General features: G+C 41.1%; 2 protein-coding genes across 2 annotated transcripts in view; one reads left to right on the plus strand and one right to left on the minus strand.

Moving 5' to 3' along the window:
• The window catches only part of LOC101165418 (melanopsin-A), a 32,548-nt gene extending 22,101 nt beyond the window's left edge, over positions 1–10,447 (minus strand). The window contains exon 1 of the mRNA XM_023963602.1: positions 10,218–10,447. Coding sequence (XP_023819370.1) covers positions 10,218–10,364 — 147 coding nt within the window. The 5' untranslated portion in view covers positions 10,365–10,447. The remainder of the gene's footprint in view (positions 1–10,217) is intronic.
• A 7,493-nt stretch (positions 10,448–17,940) lies between these two features.
• On the plus strand, positions 17,941–23,720 carry LOC101169632 (prolyl-tRNA synthetase associated domain-containing protein 1-like). Its single transcript, XM_004077001.4, has 4 exons — positions 17,941–18,112; positions 19,358–19,483; positions 19,554–19,643; positions 21,817–23,720. Exons 1-4 carry the CDS (start codon positions 18,032–18,034, stop codon positions 22,027–22,029), a joined length of 510 nt encoding a protein of 169 aa, XP_004077049.1. The 5' UTR covers positions 17,941–18,031; the 3' UTR covers positions 22,030–23,720.
• Positions 23,721–24,918: the final 1,198 nt, after the last annotated feature.

A 24,918-nucleotide genomic window follows, 5' to 3' on the forward strand; every position in this document is an offset into this window, starting at 1 on the left:
TTCTGTCATTTGAGCGCAAACTGACTGTCTTTGCCAGAGATGTACAGCGAAAGAAGAGGATGCTGCTGTTTTACCCTTGCACTGACTTGCTTGACATTTGCACAGAAATCAAACTTAACTGTATTAATTAATAATTAATTGCATGTGTTGCCTTCATTATAAGGCTTAAATAGGGCTTTTAATATTTTGCGGCTCCAGACATATTTGTTTTTTTCGTCCAATTTGGCTCTTTCAACATTTTGGGTTGCCGACCCCTGCACTAGGCCTACACAATTAATCACAAATTTATCGCGATTTCAAGCTGTGCAATATCCATATCGCAACAGTGAGCGAAAATCGCAATAAATGGTAAACCTTAAATGTGCTAAAAACAATCCTATGGCAACTTGAACTATTTAATTAATTAAATAAATCCCTTTAGCCATTTGACCAATCAGATGAAGCCCTTCATGTTGTTGACCAATCGGATGGAGCTTTTATGTTAGATGTTGCCCTCCTAATTAGACGACGGTCATTTGGAGAATAATTTAAGGAATTTTGACTCTTATTTAAATTAAACTTTTGCAGTGAAATGGAAATGTTTTTGTTGTTTTTGCTAGTTGTTCATTTATCGCAAGTTATATCGTCATCGCGATATTGATAACTAATATCGCATATCGGGAGTTTTACTCATACCGTGAGCCCTAGTACCCACTAATGTTTAATAGTTTCCTCGATGTGAACGTGCTGTCTGATGAGGCAAGTGAGGCTGTGAAGTGATGGATGATTCCTCACTGAATTTTATCGCCCAGTATCCAGATCTGGCATCCAGCACGCTGAAGGACTGTGCACCCGCCAGCCTTGGTGTGATGTCATCCAACGTAGGCAGGGGGTAATGGGGTCTTTGGATGGCTTTGTTCAGTGGGCGAGGGTCTAGACACCCTAAGTTTCGTGGTTTGGGGCTTTTCCACTACCACTAGGGCATTTACCCATTCTGTTGGCTCTGTCACCTTCTGTATTATGTTTGTGTTTTCCATAGCATCGAGCTCAGCTTTTAGCTGGTCTCGCAGCGCATGCGGGATCCGGCGAGAGGGGAACACCACTGGAACAGCTGAGGGTTTTAGCTGAAACTTACATTCTCCAGGGAATAGACCAACACCCTCAAAAACGTCAGGAAACTCCTCCAGGATGTTTGTGCCTCTCTTGGGTTCTGCAGAAATGACATGTATTATTCTGAATATGTCGAGGTCCAGACAAGCACGCATGCCTAGGACAGGGGGAGCCTTTTCGCTTATTATGGTGAAATCCAGAGGAATCATCTTTTCTTTGTGTCTGCATGTCAGCCTGCAGACTCCTTCTGTTTTCAGTGAATGCCCACCAAATGCAGTGAGCTTGCTGTCTGCTGGGCGTAAGGCGACACTCCCGAACATCTGGTGAAATATTTTGGGTGGTATGATGTTAGCCTGAGCACCAGTGTCCACTTTAAAACTCAATCTGCTCATCTCTGCCTTTTTCTCCAATCCACAACAACAGGTAGCTGCATTTCTCCTCCAGAGATTTATTACGCAGCGGGCCTGAAAACATGAGCTCCACATGCTAGCGGAATTTTCTCCATGTGTCAGGTAAATTGCTGGAATCCCAATCCATTCGCGGCATCAGTACGCCGGCGCTCTTCATCTTCAATCGTCAGGTCGATCTGGGCACGCTCCGTTCTGACACCATGCAATACTTCCGTATTATTTTAGGATACTCAGAAACTACAAGAGGCTTCTTCGGCAGACAACTCTCTTCTTTTATTTACTTCCGTCACACGTCACATACGTCATCAACTTACGTCGGTGCGTGGAACAACACCGGATGTTACATGATGAATGGTGAAATATTCAGTTCTTGCAATTGTAAATCTGACTACCGAGGAGTCGGTGCCTCAATTTCAATTTCAATTTCAATTTTATTTGTATAGCCCAAAATCACAACAACAGTCGTCTCGATGGGCTTCGAAGTAAAACATGAACTCAAAAGGATCACGAATACAAAGAGTTCAATAGGAAAATACTAAAATGAACTAACAAACTGACTAAGCTATACTGGCAGCCCTGCCCTTAGACCCCCCACCTCACCAGCCATCAACCTCACTGCATGCCATTGGTTTTTTGTCATTTATATGTCTGCAATTGGAACAGCCCTTATTTTTCTAAACAAACTGCCTTTTGTGTCCTTCAAAGATAGACAGGATAAATCCAGCTGCTTGACAACATCTTCAATGGCATGAAGCTGTTGACAGCTCACTGCTGAAATGTTTAATGATGTATTTTTGTATGTTTTGTTGTGAAAGTTTTCAGTTGCCTTCAGGGTTTCTTCTGAGTGACTTTTGAGCCTAATGTTTGGCTTCTGCTGCAGCATTATTGCTGCCACATACACAAGTCATTCAGCACAACCGTGCAGAAAAATCTTCTGCAGATAAGTGTGAAAGAGAAAGCTGAATATCCACTTCACCTTGTGTCTTCGGTTTTGTTAAAATCCTGATGAAACTGTCCTTGACTTCCCGACTCCGTTTGTAGATGTTCCGGGCTTCAGAGCTGCAGAGGATTTCTGCAGAGCGCACATGAAAGCGGAGCTCAGATAATCGCCTGTCACAGAGGAAAATCTTCACGGCAAAGATAAACAGCCGCTATCTCCGAGTCCAGCACCTTTTTACTTTCTAATTAACCTCATATAAGCCCCTCCTCCACCTCACTTTACTAGTCGTCCACTGGAGGAATTAGGAGGCGCAGCTATGAGTCCAGGGTCACTCTGAGGAGGACATAAACCTGTTTATATCCAGTCAGAATTTCCCAAAAACGCTTTTACTTTTAAAAACATGGTCCCTGTTCCCTTTCTGTTGTATCTCATCAATACAAGTACATTTATAAGCAAATGAAATGAGCTGCTTTAATCATGGAATGGAAATATTCTTCATGCTTCAACTCTCACAGAAGGATCTCCTCGTGTTCTTTAGAAGAAACGGTGAAGGGGTTTTGTTGGTAACTGACAAAATAGAAGAGATGGACTTCCTGATGGTTTGCAGGACAGAGGGTTCACTTTGATCTTTAGTTTTTATTAGAGCAGCAGCATCACTGAAGCTGAACAAAGGGATTAGGAGAGCCTCCTCTGCACTGAGATGAGTGTCAACATGGGATAAACGATGCATTAAGTGTTCACGGTGATGGGCGACTCTGCTCGCCCTTTGAGCGGCACATCGGTGAAAGCGCTCCTGAGTTTCCCCTGTGGTGTTTTGGAGAAGAAATGTATGTGTTGTTTGTGCGTGTTATCTCTGTGGGCCCGAATGTCACAGAAAATGCCACAAGTCTCACGGATGGCGACCGCCTTGTGACCCCCCTGTGGCCCACCTGTGACCCTGGTGACAGGTTTCAACGCCTAGTTTAACATGCAGGGTGTGAGTCAGAGCCCCACCAACCCATGGAACCTGGTTAAACTGTGCAAACACTGATTTGTGAAGTTCAAAGCAAAAAAAAACAACACAAAGACATCTTGCAGCCAATTGCGGCGATGATGACGAAGATGCAGAGGGACATGTCCTGACAGGAGTAAACATTTACACCTCACAGCAGCTGCAAACACACAACACATACTCTCAAACCCAAAAATGCAGCTTATTCAGCCAGCTTTCTAAAAGCTCAGTTGTTATAATGTTTCAGGCTTTATTAACATGCTGGTTTGGCCCCGCCCAGCGCTCCACTCTCCACCAATGGACATTGAGCTCTTTGCTCTGTGTTAAAGCAGCTTTCTGCTGATTTCACTCTGCTGTTCAGAAAAATGACCGCAAAAACATCATGGAGTTAGACTGACTTTAGCAGCAGACCTGATAAAACTCAGGTGTGGCTGCTGGAGAAGACAAGAAGTAAATACACCAAAACAGATGGAGGACAAAATCCTTCAAAACAAAACAGGAAGTGCCATTGTTTCAAATGTAGCCTTCAACAGAAACTGAAGCCTGCAGAAACTGAGAAAAGCCTCTTAGACTAAAAGTGTTCTATGTATTTATTAAACTTATTTATATATTTAAATTGTATTAAGCCAAATAAGGAGTCGTGCTTGAAACCCAAGTGCAGCAGAAACAAACACTTTTTGTGTAGTAGAGTCCTCAGGCAAAGTTCAATCTTGAAAATTTCAGAGAGTTCTTTCTTCAGCTTTGTACATTTGCAGCTTTGTGTGTCTGCTGGATTATCCTTCCATAGTTGTGTAAGTTCAGCTTTGTGTGTCTGCAGCTCTGTCTATGCTTCTGAAATAAATTAATCTTATTTTTAGGCAGAGAAGAAAACTTTTGTTAGTTAGATCTCTGCGACGACGCTTCCGTCTGTGCAGATTTTCTCTGACAAACAGAAACGTGACTCTGCAATGCTTTGTGTTTCCCTGCAACATATCATTATGAAAATATTTTCCAGCTCTTCACTGGATGTTGCTGTGAGAAAGGAACCCTCTCAGTAGATTAATCCCGTTCTGTCCCAGAGCCCTAAGTCTACATTGATCATCACTCCAACACACCTAAGGAACAATTTTGAGTCCCTTACCCTCCCCTCACAAATTCAACTATCAAGCATTTTTTGGACTGTGGGAGGAAGCTAAAGTGCCTTTAGAAAACGCATGCATGCCCATGGAAAACATGCAGATTCCACACAGAAAGGACTCAGCCGGGATTCAGACCAGTGAGGCAACATTTTATTTCTATTTTAAATATTTATCCAAGTAATCTGCGGTCCCCTTATCAAATTTCCTAATTATTTATCAAAAGACCCTCACCTCATCTGAGGACTGATGGTCACCATGAAGGGATTCAAATATCCAAATCATGAGACAATGAGTGACTCTGCGTTACACTAAAATAAATAAATAGACAAACAAAAAAATAAATAAATAAATTGAGCAAACATGGGGGGGGAATCATTGTTATTGTTGTTTCAAATGAGTAAACAGCTCATGTCAAATGAACTTCTGCACATCACTTCAATCCATCAAAGCTCTTACAGCCAAGTGTCCCTCAACGCCTGAACGCAGCACAGTTTACAGAACCAGCTCAAAGCAGAACTGGGTCTGCCGTGATGTTCATCTGACACAGCTGACTCCACACTGCAAGAACTCCACTGCAGAAACATCTTCATCATTCATCTGCTCTGCCCTCATCCAGAAGGACCAACTGTTTTCTAAAACTAAGGTAGAAAAAGATGAAGGACAAACTCACAGAAAATCCTTTTGACCAAAACTTGAAGAAAACTTTCCCAAAAGTGTAAAACATCCTGAGGAGTCTCATTCAGAACCAAACGAAGTTCTGAATGAGACTACCAACTTCACGTCTGCCTACTCGCACACAAACATGGAGGCAGGAATGAAGTAAACTTTGGAGAAGAAATGCTAAGCTCCACAGAGTGGGGAACTCAAACCTCTACAAAGACAGGATTTCTGGCAGGATCAGACCAAATCCTGCAGAAACATCATGTTGGTCCACACCAAGCCTCACCCTTAATTTGATGTAAACCAGAAAGTGCATGTACTGCAGTTCCTTAAAAGATCACTAGAGGCTGATGTCAGAAGGAAGCAATTCCCAATGACTCCCTAATTAACTTTGCACTTAAAATGAACTGTTTTTATGTTTATTACTTTTTATTTGTGACAGCAATGGGGGAGGAGTCCACTTTTGAGCTAAGATTTGGATATATTAATCTGTCCCACCCAAATGTCCAAATTTAGCATGCTGTTCAGGTCGGCGCAACTAATCCTGTTTAACATGCCTGTTCCACTTCAGGTTTAGTTTTCTTTGTTTCAAAATCCTCTGTGACATCAGAGATTATCGCTCCGGTGCTCATGTCTGCAGTCCAACCATGTAGAAGATGAAGAGGCTACAGTCTTCATCACGCTGAGTCTTCAGCAGGATTTCTGTCATCGTCATGGGAGGAATTTAGCCATAACGTCAGTAAAAAAAAAAAACTTGAGTTTTTCCAAATGCAAACTGTTTTGCAAAACAAAAAACCTAAAAACTTTATGAATTGAAACCAGAAACAACGAAGCAAAACAATAAACTTTACTGTCAAAGAGAGAAACACTTCAACAGAAGGTAACTGCTAAAGCAAGGTGTCTGACCCAACAGAACCAGAAGGATCCATAAGATTTGAGCTTTAGTCTTGTCCTGAGGTTCTGGTTCGAAATGGGCAGAACTAGATTTTTTAATCCACAAACACTCACAAGTTAAAAAAGAAGTCACATGTTTGTCCAATGAAGCTGCTGTTAGCAATATAAATATCAAAAGAAGATTAGTGTTTACAGCCACTCTTCACTGGACCAAAACAAAACCCGAAGGAGTCTCTGAGACCAGCAAGTCTCTTCAGCGCTGAGGGGGTTCTCTGACTCCTGACCAAAATTCAATAAAACTGCAGAGTTGAAGCCTTCCATTCCATTAAAGTTCAACTTTTTTTAACTGGAAGCAGATTTCTCAAAAAATAATCTATTGATTCTAATAAACACCTTATTTCTTTACAGCAGACTTAAGTACTGAGAAAAGCTTTTACTTAAGAATTCATTCTAAAAAGAAAAGGGGACATTTCAGCCCATTTCTGTCATCTGTGTGCTTTCACACACGAGCAGCTTCATCTGCTCTAAGACGAGGAGATGCTGCAGGCCAGGCGTGAACGCAAATGAAGTCGACGCAGACACACAAGCACTAAACAGCAAAATAATGCCAAGTGACATTTCATTAGTGGGGCCAACATCAACAGTCACATGACAAGAAGCGACCCATGAGCTGAAGGCGTTTCACTGAACACCACGCCCAAAACAGGGAACACAGAGAAGACAACAGCAGGAAACCCATGTCAGAACATTTCTGAAGCCTTTGTGAGGCTCACTTGTGAATTATTGACCTCTGTGTTTTGGGTCAGAGGCTCTCTTGAATGCTGAACTGTCCTTCAGGAACTCCTGTCCCAGAAAAGTTCAAACAATTGAGAAAATCCTCAGTTCATTTTTTGCTCCTCTTTTGTTGTTGTTAGCTCACATTTGAATCAACTGAATTGAACTAGTTTGCAGCCGAACTGAAAGTTCAACTCCTCTCATCTTAGGATCTATTGTAAAAGCATCTCCAGTGGTCTTTTAACTATGATTATACTGTTTGGAGCCAAAATCAAACAACCTGTGTCATTTTCTGGAATATAGTTCTGCAGAGCAGCAGGAGTTTATTAGAAATCCCCCTCTTTAAATTAAGAGGAAACAGTCAGGATTTCTCGCTTCTGTGGGCGGGACCTCTGGTGTGGAGTAAGCCAACCCCCTTCTCCTTATCCATCAGTTTTTGTGCCAGCTTCCAGCCTCTCACAACCCCAACCTAACCTTTAAGGTGCAACAAAAAAATGGAGAAAAATATTAAAGCTTTCCAGGCATTGAGCAGTTTGGAACCAGATGTCAGCTCAGTCAAGGAAAAGAAAGATCTACATGGGTCTATTTGTCTGCAAGTGGATACATCAGAATGGAGCAGAGCAGGGAGCTTCTGACTTGCAGAGAAAAATGCTACCTGTTAAACAACACGTTAAAAACACCAAAAACACAAATTTCATCATAGTTGTTTTTTAAAGGGAACTAAGGGCAAAAATTGGAATTCCCCATGGTCCTAACAGACAATGGACAGAGTTCTGAAGGTGCTAGAAAGCTGCACACCTTCATCATCAGCTCATCTTCACTGAAGATGGTCCAAAGGCGGCAGAACTTGAGCAGAGATCAATGCCCGGCAGATATTTGATTGACTTCTTTCACAGAAACATGAAAACAATCTGGTCTGAAGAGCAAGAGTCCAGCAGCAAAAACCTGATTTATCAAAAACCATTAAGCAGCTCTGAGCTGCTCATCCATTGATCTGCATGAATCCTTCCCCTTCTCCCACAGTTTTATCCTCCTCTGCTGTGCAGAAAAAGAGAAATCCATCAGATCTCCTCCTTTACCCTGGTTCCTTCACCATGCAGGTTTTCCCCCTTTTTTCTCTTCCTCCTCCCTTTCTTTGTAAACTCCTGCTTTCAGGCGTGTGTTTGGAATAATGTTTGAAAGAAGTCTTTTAGAATAAAAGGAGTTTCAGTCTTACTGTTTCACACCCATTCGTCACGGCTCACTTCACTCATTTAGTGTTTTGGTGTCTCTGGTTCTGCTTCATGCTTCTTTTTACCTAAGTGACGGCCCGAGCAGCAAGTCTCAACTTCTTGATCTTTGTCATCATCCACAGAAGTGACTTCATGGCAGCAGAAATGCTCAGTGACTGTAACAGAATTTTTAATCAACTCTTTATCCAGTAAAAAGAGTTAAAGCCAATTTTTCCTATCTATTTTCCTTTAATCTCTGTAACACTATGTTTTCTGTCTTCTTGTTGTCAGTTTTTGTTCTTGATCGTCTGAAATATTCTTGTCATTGTTCCGTTTTCTTAAACGGTCATTTATTCATTCATGAAATCAGTACATGTGGATATTTTTGCATCCAACCTGGGTCATCCTGGACCCCACACCAAGCCTCTTCACTTGGAGAAGTCTTTCATTTCAGGACAGCTGGACTTTAAAGGCTGATAGAGGGCATTTCTCTGTTCATCTGAGAATTGTCTTTACATCAGAATTCAGGTTATCTTAGGTGTGAAAAAAGTCTTTTAGAGGAACCTTTAAACTCCAGATGTCCCACAGAATATAACCCTGTGTTTATGGCACGGATGAGAACCTCCACAGCTAAGCAGGAAAAAGGAGGCAGGAAGAAGTCGGATCTTAAAGGTTCTGCTGTGAGTCCGACAGGAACCTGCCGGTAAAGCGGCTGAAAGTGGAGCAGCTTTCCGGAGCCCCACACTCCAGCAATCAATGCAGCTTCCATGGATGTTCTGAGAACAAATGTCAATACGAGTTCATTCAGCTGCACCACAGGATCCCCCCCACTGAATCTACCCTCCACCAACCCCTCTGTGGACCCGCACAGCTCCAACAGCGCCCCCGGGAGGACAGACCGAGCTCAGCTTCAATCCATGAACTCACTTCCATCAGACAGCTGATCTTTGAAAAACCATATTAGCCCTTTCATGAACCACTTTGTTCACTTGTTATGAGGAACTTTCATTTTAATAATAATAGATATTTTATCCCACAATGGGGAAATTCTTCTCCGCATTTGACCCATCCCCTGGGGTAGCGGTGAGCTGCAGCCGAACCGCCCTCAGGAAGCAGTAGCGATAAGAGACTTGCCCAAGGGCCCTCACTGGGTGATGTTAATTGCTCGCCATTGATATGGTAACTGCCCCCAGTACCATTGTTCATTCCCCTCCGGGAATTGAATCCTGGATTCCTGCGTGGTAGCCTTTCACCTTACTGACCAAGCACGTGTAGTTGCATTAATCTTTTAAGTACTCAATTTCTTTACATTTACATTAATCTGCTAAGTTTGATGTAAATCAAAACAGAAACTCAAATATTCAGATCTGTAGCAGAAAACAATGGAGGAACGTCAGAGACAGCATCCTTCATGACGATCACAGAGCAACAACTGAAGAGGAGAAACAAACAAAGGCAAACCAAAACAAAACCTGTAATCACAGACACATGAAGAAATCAGCTGAAGGAGGTGAGGATCAGAAGATTTATCGGCTGCTTAACCGTTGTGCTATCCTAGGCACTTTAACATTGGGAGTTGGGTCATCTAGACCCACTAGACAGTGCTCTGAACCTTTTTTCTTCAATGATTTGTGATCTTCAATGGTGTCCATGGATTACATGAAATCTTTCCACTTTTATCCACCTTTGTCATGGTAGGGAGAACATGTCAAAGTGAGGGGGGGTCATCTAAGATAGCACAAGGGTTAAGACCATCTTTCCTTCTAATTGTAACTTTAAAAGGCAAAGTCAGTTCAGACAGTACCCTTCCATAAATCAAACATCTTGAAACATTGTCAAGACAGGTTTTAGTAAACCTTAACTTTTTTATGAACTCTGTGTTTTCTGCAGCTTTTATGATTCCTGCTGTGCCTGAATCAGGTCATTTCAAGTTCTTTTAATGATCCTTCTCCTCCTCATCATCATCATAATCATCATCATCAACTGCGTGTTCAGCATCGGATGAAGAATTTCTAATAATATTTCATCTGAATCTTTGTTTGCATCAAACTTTTTTTTATTTCTCTGAATGAGAAGTCAAAATAAAATAAAAAAACACTTCGCGCGCGTTAAAACGGACCATAAACTCACCGTTGAAGCGGGAAAACGAAGCTCCACAAGGCGTAACGCGTCCGCGGCCGAGCTGCTGGCGCGCGGGGGTGAAGACACCGGCACCGGGGAATGCGAGCCGTGCGCGGCCGTGCAGTTGGCCTCGTGTTTGCCGCAGGAGGTGTCCATCGCGCCGCCTCCTCCTTCTTGCGCGCTGCAGCCTGCAACGAGAGGGAGAGAGTAGCAGCCGTCCCCATGACAACGGGCGGGACAGGTGAGCCTCAGGTGAGTTCCATTTGCGTTTGAACGGTTTATATAAAAATATATATTAATAACAACACACACACGCGCACACACACGCAGCTCTGCATTAAAATGGAAACATTTTTAGATTTCCAAATTGTTATTCGGAACAACTATTCCAGATTAAATACATTAAGGGCTAACCAGATAAACCATAACATATAATGAACATAAAAAAACAATCATCTCGCAAAAGATTTAGCTTAAAACTGTACTCCATCTGCTGACTGCAGCTAACACAAAAACACAATATTTGATTAAATATTTGATCCAGATGATGTTCTTCATTGTCATGGTTTCACAACACATTATAAAGTTATTTAAAGCAGCTAAAAATAAACTGATCTTTGTGTGGATTGCGGTTTTTCTATACTAAACTTAATAAAATGCCTGATTCCATTGCCCCCCAAATGATTAAAAAAATCCTTCTAATTTGACTTATTCGGAGAATTCAAGCAAAGGTTTTCAAATAAAGGGTTTAGGTTCTGGTCTTCACAGACCCAGTTCTCCTCAGAGATGCTCACAACTTCAAGCCATAAGAACTCTGAAGGGGAGACACCAAGGTCAAACCCCACATGACTTTAGCACCAAACATGCCGAACGGATGCCATCAGTAAGTTTAGTGGTCTCCATGGAGACAAACATTCATGGAAAAGATCCACTTCAGGATCTTTGGTGATAACATTTTTAAAATTCCTGAGTGATTTCTGAAGCAGAGCAGCTTCAGCTTTTTTTTTCTTGCAAACTTTATCATTTTAATAAAAGTGAGTCAGACTGCGCACGTGAAAATTGTCGCCTTGGAAACAGCTCAGATCTTTGTCCTCAGATAAATGTCAGTGCTGGAGGACGTCTTGTGTCCTCAGTTTAAGACCACTGTGCAGGCAGACTCGTGCACCCCCGCATAGCAGCCCTGGCCTCCACACGTGCATGCTGCAGTCCAGCACAAACAGGGTGATGGTTCAGAAAATGACAAATATCTCTTCCTGTGTATTTTTTGGTATCTGCAAAGTTTTGATATTTAGTACCATGATGCACTGGGGCTTTTCCTGCCTCAGCTCTCTGAACTCTTCATGTATACTGATGTTGCATTAGCCTGTCTAATCAGTTTTTGATCACCTGTATTTTTTTGAACTGCAAGGTGTCAGCAAGGACAGCTGACATTAATACAAACGTAAAATAAATCAAACCAATCATGAACTGAATATCCATACTGATTCAGTTATGGTCCAGTTTAACAACTGCCACTACTGCTGTTGACTTACATGGTGTCAGTAAAAACTGGACCACTTTTGTTAAAAAAAAAAAAATAGAGGAGGTAGGCATCTTTGTAGACAGAGGGAGAGAGGGAAAGGCGTGTATCTGCATCATATTTGATAAATGCATTCCTCATTGGCATGATCAAAACTTTCTTTGAAAACCCAATGTATATAACGGTCTGTTTTTTACCCTGTAGTGAGTGTATCATCATTCCCCTTGGGGCACTAGAAGGGCTTTTCCTGCTTATGGGGAAAATAACTCATCCATTGTTATTCATTTTCTCAAATGTCTACTTGCTGTTTTGAAAGAATGCAAAGTTTGTTGATAATAATTCTTTATGATAAAATTAAACCATATTAAAAATGTATGGATCAAATTTGAGGCAGATGGTAAATAAGGTGCTTTCTTCCCAAAGGCTCATGTTAAAATTTTTGTATCACAAACTAACATTGTTGTGAGCAAAAACTTACAAATCACCCAACGTACCCTATAGGAACTATCTATATATCATGAAAAATAGATTTTTTGTGTGGATCTAATCAAAGGTTTTTAAAAAAACATCTTAATTAAAAAAAAGACGGTTGGCCCTGACTATGTTCTTAAGAAGGAATTACATTGTTCTGAAAAGGTGATCATGGAGTTTTTGAATGTTTAACAAGATGTTGGAGGATGAGAGAATGCCTGAGGAGTTGAGAAGTGTACTGATACCCATTTTAAGAAGAAAGGAGCCATGCAGAGTTGTAGAAAGTACGGTACAGAGCAATAAAGCGGATGAATCATAGTTCTAGTAAAGAGTTGTGGAAGCACGACCTAAAGTAAAGATGTTAGATGTTTAGGAGATCAATGCAGGGAAGCAGATTGAGATGGTTTGGGCATGCTGAGAATAGGGAAAGGGATTTTTTTTTTGTTTAATAATGCTGGGATTGGAATAACCAGGAAACAAACCTGGAGGATGATGACAGAAGTTCATGGATGTTGGATGAAGGAGCACATGAGGGTGGTTGGTGTGGAAAAGGAGGATACAGATTATAAATTAAGATGGAGACAGATGATTCACAGTGCTAATCTCTGAAGGGAGCAGTTGAAAGATTAAAATATCATTCTCATTTTAATGGCTTTCATCAACTCTGTGCTGAAAATGCTGATTTGTCTACTTTTTGTTCCATTTTTTCTGATCTAAACAGTTTTATTTAGCTGAAAAATGTTCCCTTTAAAATGTTAAATCTCTATTATTGGAGCTAAAAGTAACATTTGAGTCTATTAAATATTACTTCTTAATTCATGTGTTAAGTCTCTATTACCTTGAATATTTTTGCTTTCAAATACAAGGTTATTTCTTTTACAAAAGATTTTTTTAATAAAATTCCTCTTTTGTGAGTGAGGTCATGAAGCCTTAAAGGATTTTTGTCAGCTATTAAAACTATAGTAATAAAGTCAAAGTAATAACAAATATTTTTTTAATTGTTCTTAAATGAAAAGAAAAATGAAAGAAGGAACTAATGCTCCATTATGAAAAACTTCAAGCTAAATTAATCAAATGAGACACAAAAAGTCAAAGAGGAGGACTGCCTCTACCTGCAGGAAGATTTGTTTATCTCCGTTATCTTGTTTCTGGTTTGCTGTGGATCTCAGGATGAGATGTTTTTCAGAATTTGCATCCAGTTAAAGTTCATCTCAGCTTTTTTCGGACCTCAAAAGCTCTGAGTGGAATCTGTGGAGCCAGCAGGAACACCCAGGAATGGGAAAAGGACGCACCGCTGCTGGAGGTGCACCTTTTAAGGGAAGAGGGACACACAAGCAGTGAAGAGGAGCGGCAGGGGCTGCAGGACATGTAGGTCTGTGGGTCGACGCTCCGACAGAAAGCCATTACTCTGATTACCTGCTCACCTGCGGTGGATTAACTCACATCACAGAGAAAATTACATGATGAGGACAAACTGCTCCACATTACAGAAAACAGATAATCCCAAACTCTCAAACGTTTAGTGCAAAAACAAAAGAAGAAATCTTACTTCCAAATGAAGAGCCAGTGGATGTGCAGGAGGATATTTATCCTCTCAACCTCAGCTCTACAGGAACCCCTGAAGCCCTTCAGATCTGATACCAGCTCTTTTGTTTTTATTATTTTTATAAAATATTAGTAATAATGCCTCCACTTCATGCAGAAGTCGTACAATAATTCTCCACAGCAAATGTAATGTGAAGCCGTTTTCCAGTTCTCTCTGCACTGTTTTCTCCTGATTTGCTGACTTAGGTGTCTCCATAGTCTGAATAACTGAACACACCAGGTCCAGGTAGAGCCACCGCTTATGATTCCAGACCACACAATAAACTAACTGCTAACTAACTGTGTTCTAATAAATAAATACATACACAGTTTTCATTCATAAAATTAACATACTTTATTGGGTTTACTGGATTTTTTGAAAAGGGAAAGAAAAAAAATAGAAAGGAGTCTGTTTCTAAGTGAGTGTGTTTCCATCATCTCACTCATCTTGACTCTGGGTGTTTGACAGACGGAAAAGTCTATTCAAGGGTTGTGGAAAGCGGACAAAAGTTCGAAGGAAACATCAGGTGGCCAGTTCAGAAACAAAAGAAGAGAAGAGGAAGAAAAACATTCCAAGGATAAAGGAATTCGGGCGGTGTCCAAAAGTAACACTCGCTAAATACGACCAAATTTACTGTTTGAGGAGAAAAATTCTGAGCAACATTTGCCACATGGATAATGAGGGTTTGCACTTAGTTAGACTAGTCTTGTTAAATAGCTAATTGGTGGATTTCATCTAAGCTCCTCTGCTGTTCTCATATATAGGCAATGCTTTAGTTTGAAACCAGAAGAATATGTCCTTTAGTTTCCATTGATGTTCATTCATGAAGCCAATGGAAAAGACCGGAATTTGTTCATTCATAATTCGTATCAGGGTTGTATTCAGCTCAAAAAACAGTCAAATGTGGCAATTTTTACCAGAGCCAGCCAGCCCTCAAGAAGAAAACATAAACTGATGCGTGTTAAGTGTGAAATCACTTACATTCTTCATCTTAATCATGAATTCAACGTTACAAGTATTTTTTACTTATATGATTAGTGAAGTAAAATCAGTGATATGTTTTGTTCTACTGTTTGTATGTATGCAGACAGACAGGGTTGAGGGCTGGAAGGGGGGGTGAGGGTGAAGTGATGGTGCCGTCCAGTAACTCCACCAGAGCGTCAAACTAGCCAGGACCGCCTCTGGACAAAACACTTCAGGTCAAACCTCTTGATCGCAGGACTTCTGCATGAAAGATCCCCCGGAGGGGGGCGTGTTTGTGTGCGTGTGCACTCATGTGTCTGTTACAAACTAAGACACCACAAAACTGAAACAGCAGCAAGACTGATCAACTGCAGTGAGACTTTAACAGACTAAGGAGCTTAATATTACTGCAGAAAACTTGGAAGTCTTGGAAAGCCAAGAAACTCCAGACTACCTGACTCTAATTCACAAAAACTCACAGGGCCTTATTCTCTCAGGGATGAAGATCTGATGATGATGGTTACAAACTTGAATAAAGGTTGGTGGACCTCCTTCACTCCCACGTCACTACAAAAAAGAAAAGGTTTTAATGAGGAAGGCAAAACTGCTGTAACAGTTAAGTGAGGTGTGGTGGTGTAACTTCAGGTGGGGCTGCCAGCTAATTCTTCTTAACCCTTGTGCTATCGGCACTTTAACGTTGGGAGTCGGGTCATCTAGACCCACTAGACAGTGCTCTGAACCTTTTTTTTTTCAATTGATTTGTTATCTTCTCTGGTGTCCATGGATTACATGAAATCTTTCCACCTTTATCCACCTTTGTCATGGTCATCTAAGATAGCACAAGGGTTAATAAGGCAAACCAGGATTCTTCAGAACCAAACAGACTAATTTGAGAACTTCCATGAAAGGAGGCGCTAACACTTAGTCCTATCACTCAGACTTTAACTGGATCATGAAACGTTCATGACGTTCTCCTGTTTCCTCATAGATGGATCCTTCAGCAACGTGCGGTTAATGTGATGCCTGTCAAAGCTCAGTTTTGTTCTGACAGGTTGGGATCATACTGAGTATCTTCAGCTTTGACCCATTTGGGTTGAATTCTTTATTTACATGAACACAAATGAGACAGAAACTGTGAACTTCTGACCTCTTCTGGGAGAACCTAACGTTCAGTCATGCTTCAGTCTGTGATCAGAAAGGTTCTGAGTTCAAATCCCAGCAGCTTCAAACAACACTTAAGTTAGACGAGCTAAAAGGCAGGCAGAGCCTTCTACACTCTCTTATTTGTCTTGGGATTTTATTCCACATTGTTTCACTCGCGCCTGATTTTAGCTTCTTATCTCGTCTTCACTTTTTCTCTGAACTTCTTTGCTGCAGCTCAGTCATCTCTGAAGATGCTCACTTGGATAAATCCTGGTGCTTTTCAGAAGAGATGGTTCTTGAGAACATGCTGCAGGGAGGACGTTTTTGAAAAAATGTGTACTTGATTGTAAGAGTTTGGTTACATGCTGTATTAGATTGTTTGTAGAATTTCTTTTTGAAAAAGGCATAAATAAGTTTTCCAAAGTAGATTTTTGCATTTCAGCAAATAAAATCCTCATCTAATCTGAGGTTTGGTTTGTAAGGTTTGGATTCTCTCGGAAGGTTTCCTAAGAACCCGGCTCTCAAACAGAATTTATTTTTTAACAATTTATTATTTATTTTGCTTTCAAATTATTGAAACTAAGAAACACAGTCAGATGCTTCCAGCTTTCACGGAAAAACAAAGATTTCTTTATCGTAAATTCTGGAGCAGATATTGATGATCCTAAACATCTCTTCACACAGAATCCTTTAGATCCTTCCTAAAATAATCAGATTATTGCTTTGCTGGTTCCGACTCTCTGACCCAGATCTCTGCTGTTCTCTTTTCTGTTCATTTGTTAATAAAATTAAGCTGATGTAAGTCTGACCTGCTATTGGGCAATGATCTGGGCCATTGGGGGGGGGGGTTCATAAGATTCAGGTGGAAATGCAACCATACTAGACCTGATGATGAGATGATGATACAAATGTTGGGAACTTTCTTCAGACGTGACCACACGGGGGCAGCCTTTCTGCAGGAAGAACACCTGTTTTCCTCTGTGCATAGATTCTCATTCATTCAGGTCGATTCCATCAAAGTAGCGAATAAAAAAGCCAACCACTTAGTTTATCCTCCTATTATTGAAGACATTTCACCTATTCTCAAAGACGGTGTCTCAGTCTTTTTGTATGTGGATAAATGTTTGTGTGTGTCTGTGTGTAGTCTGCATGTGTAACAGTCTGGATCAGAGCACTGAGGAGTAGAACAGCCTCACTTTTAAATTTCTATCAGAAGTTTGCAATGAAAATTTAAAAAATGAAATAATTCATTAATTCGTTACAAGCTTATGTTGATTTTCATCAAGATATTTTATTTTCATGTTACAAACCTGCACACCTGACTGGATAGAAAGTGTCGTGATTTGATAAATCAGATGGTTTTACTAAAATAAAAAAAGTTTTGTATGAGCAAACGTCTTTTTAATCTGACAACTCCATCCAGCCTCCATGCTTGTTTGTTCCTGTGCTAAGTTATGGTGATGCTGGACAATTTTCCAATTAGTGAAGGATGAAGGTCCATCACAGGTCCACTCAAAGACAAGCAACCACACATTCAAATTTAAGAAGTGCTTATGTAGCATGCTTTTGGACTGTGAGAGGAATGGCAGAGTGCCAAGCACACACATGCACAGGGAGAACATGCAAACTGCACACAGAAAGAATCTAGCTGTGATTTGAGCCAGAGCTCTACTCATTGCAACATCAAGCAGCCCAAGATGAGTAAAGATTAAAAATGCAATTATGAGCAGCTCATTCATTCCTGCATACAGCTTTGCTTAGATCCTCTGGGATGGTTTAATAGAGCAAAACGAAGAATCTGGAGAGACATTTGTAAATTGTGCCCCTCTTGTTCTCTAAAAAAATATAATTTACTTAGTTAAAAACTGAAGATTTTAACCAGCTTTTTCCTTTATGGCAAAAACTCTTTAAAAAAGTATTTATTTATGTTTTTCATTTTAGCAAGTAAAGACCTGGATGTGTTTTTATTTGTTTCCTTGTTTAACTGCATTGACTGGTCTGAGTTCCGAAGGCCGCCGCCAGAGGGCGCGGATGCTTCTGCGGGTCGTTTAAGCAACAACAAAACAACCGAGAAGAAACAGTGCGCTCAGGCTGCTTCCAGCGTAGGGTTCGGTTCGGGCTTGGGTTCTGGATTCTGTCAGGATGTCGGAGGACCTGCGAGCGGAACTGGAGAGGTTCCTTCTGCAGTCAAACATCCAGACGACTTGCGTAGAGCACCCGCCGGTAAACCCGAACAAATCAACGTGTGGTACATTCGATTACTGCTCGGAAAATCTATGCACGAAACCACGTTGTCGCGTTTACAGTCTAAAAGGAAAACTGCTACAGAATATAAGCAGAAAAAAATTAATCTTGACAGAAAATTGCGGCTCTAAATTGTATCTTTCAGAGCTCACCGCTCCTATATAACTGTACTGTTCCAGTATAGCACGCGCATAAGCTCGGAAGTGCTACAGACAGGTCAAAGTAACCCAAAAGGAGTCAAATGCGCCAGGATCCCAAACATCCAGGCTGAGTAGAATAGTCAGGACTTTCTTCAGTTTCATACCTGAGAGGGTGCAGTTCTACTTCCTCTTTGAGGCTGCTTTGCAACCCAAAAATGAAACCAAAACACTTAGGCTTTCAAATAATAGGGGGATATTAGAGTTTAAGATTATCAACTTTAATGGAAAACTTCAAAGCTGCAAAAAAATATTCTCACTGTCTCTCAACAAGATAGAGATGTTCTGTTCTTGACCACATTAAAGGGCTAACCATTAAAGTGGAAACTGAAAACCAGATGCCAGCTTCAGCTTGGTCCAACTTTTAAAGTGCAGCAAATAAATTAAGTTAGTGACCATACTACGCCCCATACGATTCGCAAGTTATTAGGGTAGGGTTAGGGTTCAAATACGTGCAGGCAATGCAGCAATGTGCATTTTGGCGCATGTACAACGTGTGGCTACATGAATTTCCATCAAATGTGCTATGTCACTTAAATGTGAATAACGTGCAAATAACATTGACCAAAAATAAAAAACAAGATAAAACCATCACAAAAACTGGTATTGTCCTAATATAATAATTATTGTGAATTTATCATTGGTGCAGCAGCCACTTTGAGTTAATAGCAAATCTATTTAAGTCACATGATTGAGGCAAACGTCTTTACATCTGTCAAGAATGACTCATAAATACCCTTATCCCTCATCTTTATCATCCCACTCTCTCCTTCTCTCTTCTTTTTGTCTGATAAAACAAAGAAAATATATACAAACATAATTAACAGATAAAGTGTAGCCTCAAATAAAAAAGGGGTTTATACAAATATACACCTTGTGTTTTAGAAGATTCACAACCCCCTACTGTAATAGTAAAATCTGTCCAAGGCGGTGCTGCACTTCCTGTTTAGTTAGATTTGACTGCTTAAGCTGCTCCTAACATGTCTTTGTTTACCATCACCCCCACCCCCACCCTGTGCACACGCAGGTGTTCACGGTGGAGGAGATGATGCCTCACCTCCAAGACGTAAGTGGTGCTGTCACAAAGAACCTTTTCCTGAAAGACAAGAAGAAGAAGGGCCTTTGGCTGGTATCGGCTCGCCATGACCACCAGGTCAGCCCTCTTCATGTTGTCGCCTCTTCAGCTGCTATACATGCTCTCATAGGCCTGTGATTGTCTGCAGGTGAACCTTAACGAGCTCGCCAAAAAGCTTGGCGTTGGCAGCGGGAACCTGCGCTTTGCGGATGAAGCTGCTATGTTGGAAAAGCTGAAGGTGAGCTATGATGACTGAGGTAGGAGTCATGGAGTTAACTCTATGATTGTCCTGTTAAGGGTTTCAACTCTTTATATCATGATGATCCTTTCACAGGTAGGGAACTGAACATACAGTGAGGTCAATAAGTATTTGATCACCCTGTGATTTAGCAAGTTCTCCCACTTAGAAAACATGGAGGGGTCTAAAATTTTCATCATAGGTGCATTTCCACAGTGAGAGACAGAATCTGAAGAAACATTCAGAAATCACGTTGTACGATTTTTTTTTAAACAATTTATTTGTATATTACTATGACAAATACGTATTTAATCACTTGATTATCAGATAGATTTCTGACCAGCAAAGACCTGCTGTTCTGCTTTTAAATAGTCCAACTCCACTCTGCTCATGATTCTAAATTAGTGGAACCTGTTTGAGGTGGTTAGCTTGCATAAAGGCACCTGTGCCCCCCACAACCAGTCAGAAGTCTAACTACCAACCAAAGAGCTGTCAAGACACAAGAGACAAAATTGTAGACCTTCACAAAGCTGGAAGTGGCTACAGCCAAGCAGTTTGGTGAGAAAAGAACAACTGTTGGAGCAATTGTCAGAAAATGGAAGAGGCTAATGATGACTGTCAATGTCCCTCGGACTGGGGCCCCTCGCAAGATCTCACCTCGTGGGGTATCGATGATGCTAAGGTGAAGAATCAGCCCAGGACTACACGGGAGGAGCTGGTCAATGACCTGAAGAGAGCTGGGACCACCGTTTCCAAGGCCACTATAAGTAATACATTAAAATGTCATGGTTTAAAATCATGTATCGCACGGAAGGTTCCCCTGCTGAAGTCAGCCCATGTCAAGGCCCGTCTGAAGTTTGCCAATGACCATCTTGATGACCCAGAGGTGTCATGGGAGAAAGTCTGGTGGTCAGATGAGACCAAAATAGAACTTTTTGGTCTTAACTCCATTCGGTGTGTTTGGAGGAGGAAGTAGGAGGAGCATCATCCCAAGAACACCATACCTACAGTGAAGCACGGGGGTGGAAGCATCATTCTCTGGGGGTGTTTTTCTGCACAGGGGACAGGACGACTGCACTATATTAAGGAGAGGATGAACGAGGCTCTGTATTGTGAGATATTGGGCAAAAACCTCCTTACCTCAGTCAGAGCGTTGAAGATGGGTCATGGCTGGGTCTTTCAGCATGACAATGACCCGAAACACACAGCCAAGAAAACCAAGGAGTGGCTCCGTAAGCATATCAAGGTTCTGGAGTGGCCTAGCCAGTCTCCAGACCTAAATCCAATAGAGAATCTTTGGAGGGAGCTGAAACTCCGTGTTGCTCAGCGACAGCCCCGAACCCTGACAGATCTAGAGAAGATCTGTATGGAGGAGTGGGCCAAAATCCCTGCTGCAGTGTGTAGAAACCTAGTGAAGAACTACAGGAACCGTTTGACCTCTGTAATTGTTAACAAAGGCTTCTGTACCAAATATTAAAGTTGTTTCATTTAAGTGATCAAATACTTATTTGTCACAGTAATATACAAATAATTTGTTTTTAAAAATTGTACAATGTGATTCCTGAATGTTTCTTCAGATTCTGTCTCTCACTGTGGAAATGCACCTATGATGAAAAATTTAGACCCTTCCATGTTTTCTAAGTGGGAGAACTTGCTAAATCACAGGGTGATCAAATACTTATTGACCTCACTGTATACCAGGTATTTTCAGGAACCCTATTAATGTTCAATAAAAATCAATTTTTTTTAAATAGAAAAAATAAAGCAGTAAAGAAATGTTTTTAGCACCAGCCAAAGGTGGGCCCTTGCTCCATACTAAAACAAGCTTTCTGTTGTGACAGGTGAATTTCTGCATTTTCAAGCCAGCAAACGAAAAACAGAAAATTATTTTTTATTATTTTTAAAATGAAGCTGAATTTAATTTATTAGGCTTCATGTTTATAAATGAACATGTTGGTGATTGGTTACATTTTCCTGTCAGCAGGAGGTGCTGTGTGACCTTCAGAACCATTGATCTAATTTGGGTTTGAACTTGTTTTGGTGCCAGAATCAATTAAACTGCTCCTCTTTGTGTTTCCTGAACCCTCTTTGGATGCCCTGGCGTGCTGTGTTTCATTATGAGTACTTTTGTTTAGGGCGTTGTGATTCACTTCCTGTTCTGGCTTCATGACAGGTGGGTCAGGGTTGTGCCACGGCGCTTGCTTTACTCTTCGACAAGGACCAGAGCGTAAAGTTCATTTTGGACCGGGACCTGGTGGAAGGGGGTCATGAGAGGATCTATTTCCACCCCATGACCAACAGCGCCACCATGGGGCTGCGGCCAGACGACCTGCTGCGCTTCCTCAAGGAGACAGGACATGAACCCATCCTGGAGAGCTTTGATTAAAGCAGGACCTGGACTGGGTTGGCTTAGATCCACTTTGCTTGGTTTTAAAATGAGTCTAATTGTGTTGAAACGTGAACTTGAAGTTCTGCTGAACAACGAGATAAAACTTTTTTAAAAGCCTCCAGTCCACTCCAGCTGGACTCAGTCAGGAGCAGGTCTGCCATCTCACATCAGAACCCGACCCAGCATGAGAGATTTGTATTGAGCATCGCACTCTCCAGCAAGGACCAACAGGTGGCGCTGTTTGTGCATGCTATTAAATTGTTACAATAATGAAGAGACCCTGAACCAAATCAGGAGTCTGTTTCCATCACTGCCTGTAGTTCTATTGTAGTTTTTCCATTTTCATCTCTGTTGTTATAAAACTTCTCAGAACATTTTTACTCAGAAGACAATTCAGCCTCAAAAGGAGATTTTTAAATTTCGCAGCAAAAACGTTATCTTTGACCCCCTCCTCAGCATCATTAAAACATCCTGGGTGCATAAACTTGCGAGACTAAACGCCACCCATGACTCCATAATGGTCACCATGGTAACTGCATCAGAATGAGGCCAGTGAGTGTCATGAAGAAAAAAAGTACAGATTACAGCATGGAGACTGGAGGAAGTGTCTGGTCACGTGACCTATTGGTTTGCATGTAAAATCAGTTTTCAGCTCTGTGGTTGAGGCCTTTATAACAGATATGACACCAAACAGAAGGTCAGCAATGATATTAAAAAATAGTTGCTGATTTTTTTCTAGCTTAAGGAATTTATTGTCAGAAACCAGAGCCCCACACACACACACACACACACACTTTATTGTACTATTTCCTTCCTTTTGAATGTAAAAAATAGATTTTTACTGTCGGTAACATTGTCATGTATATCAAGTGCCTTATAATCACACTCCTAACAATTTTTACTATTCCCAAGAGCAACAGTGAAGCAAACCATGTCAAGGCTGGCTTGCAGGGGTCCCTGATATTTGGAGTTTACCTGTTGGACTAATCTGGCTTCATGTGCTTAAACTTGCTTCAGACAGGAAGTCTTTTTCCCATTGGGTTTGATGGACTGCTAATGATACATAAAGCTACTATCACATCACCCTCAGCAACATGCATTCAAGTGGCCACTTCCAATGAAAACTCTATGTAAATGTGCCAGGTTTTGGGGTTCCACGTTCAAAAACGGTGGCATTTACGGCGTTTTTCCTGGTGAATTATGATACATTTTGCTTTCCATACAAACTCTCATGTTCACGCGTAACTATGGACATTTTAAGATGGTTTTCTGGATATACGTACAAAATACATGACCATTGAGCTTGCTTTGAAAGATAAACCAGGTCGAACAATGACCAACCAGGAACTCTGATTTGGTCGTGCCAGATGGGTAGTGCATTCTTGAAGACGCGTTTAGCCCATGGTGTTCACACAGGACAAGCAGGGAGGGGATTCTTTTTATTTTTCTACTGTTTACTGGTGCTTGTTCCCCACCCATAGTTGGAAAAGGATAAGTGCCAAATGTCAAAGCGGTGCAAATTTTGCTCCAGGTTTTTTCTTTCACAGCTCCATTTTAATAAATACAAGATTGGTGTCATAGAATTCCAGCCGGGCTCAAACCGCAATTTTTAATTTCTCCTCTATGATCAATGTTCAAACAGTTGACACTTCTGTAAATTAAAAAAGTACGTGTTTTCTGACTTGAAATTGATGCACGAATCACATCCGGTGTGTATGCAGCATTAGAACGCGAGTGAAACGGCTGCTGTTCTTTATCAGAGCAAGATTTCAGACTGCAGAAACTTCACTCAAATCCCACTTTCAAAATATGTATATTTATTTTTCACGGGGAGGGGGAGGGGTTACTTTACAAACAGAGGGAGGTGTGTGTGAGAACCCTGATTCTGCATTTGTAATGAGGGCATTGTGCTATTGTTGTACCAAATTAGCAAATGAATGATGGTAATTCAGACGTGCTATTCCCAGGAATTCTTTCACAGACTTGGAGGCTGTGTGTGTTTGTGCGTGCGTGCATGCAGTGGTGGGGGCGTGCATGTGTGTGTGACAAAAACTTGTTTTTCCTGAGTGAGCGTCAGTAAACCGGCTCTGAGGTTCTGGTGAATGCAGAAGGAGGCCTTCAGGAAGATCTTTGTTGACTGATTCTTGCTTCTTTCCTGTCACACCTGTGACACCTGCATACCATACGCTCTCCATCAGCCTGGGTTCCTGCAGATCCATCACCACAGCGATGGGACCGTCTGGTTGCTAGGGGAGACGAACCAGAAATAATCTGTCAAGGAAACAAGTTTGCATATTGTGTAGGCTACTGCCTGATGATGTCATTGGTTTCTGCAGGTTCATATATAAAGAGGTCCAGTCTTTGGTTCTGTTCTGAGATGTCTGAGTATGAAAGCAAACCATGCAGATCTAGGATAACAGTATTCCAGCTCCTTTGGCCTTCCCCAAAAATGTTCTGGATGCCCCAGGAAATTTCACCTCTCTATGAATGAATGAATGATTGAATGAATGAAACTTCATTTCTATAGGCCTTGCTAATGCCTTAAGAGTAACAAAGAGCTTTACAATAAAAATACTGATAAGAGGAACATTTTAAAATTGACTGAATTTTAAAGAAACAACAGGCTTAAATTACAACGAGCGATAAAATACATAAAAACCGACTTGAATTCAGTCAATGGTCCAGTTCTCTTATACAGTCAATGGGCCAGTCGACTGTAGCTCCTACTTTACATCTACATGCTTTTTCCAATGGCAACTTTGTCTGCTCCTGATTCACAACAATTTGAAAAAAGAAATAATCAGAAATACAATTTGAACCTTAAGTTTTCTTTAAATATGTCCTCCATCATAAAAACACTATTCTCATCGCAGTGCGAAAATGGAA

The sequence above is a fragment of the Oryzias latipes genome, chromosome 15, assembly GCF_002234675.1.
Source record: "Oryzias latipes chromosome 15, ASM223467v1".
NCBI lineage: Eukaryota > Metazoa > Chordata > Actinopteri > Beloniformes > Adrianichthyidae > Oryzias > Oryzias latipes.

What these genes read in the sequence shown, in the direction of transcription:
- LOC101169632 (XM_004077001.4), top strand. Translation starts at nt 18,032, where the DNA reads ATGTCGGAGGACCTGCGAGCGGAACTGGAGAGGTTCCTTCTGCAGTCA. An exon ending in CTTGCGTAGAGCACCCGCCG is followed by an intron (nt 18,113 to 19,357) that starts GTAAACCCGAAC and finishes GTGCACACGCAG; the next exon opens with GTGTTCACGGTGGAGGAGAT. An exon ending in CTATGTTGGAAAAGCTGAAG is followed by an intron (nt 19,644 to 21,816) that starts GTGAGCTATGAT and finishes GCTTCATGACAG; the next exon opens with GTGGGTCAGGGTTGTGCCAC.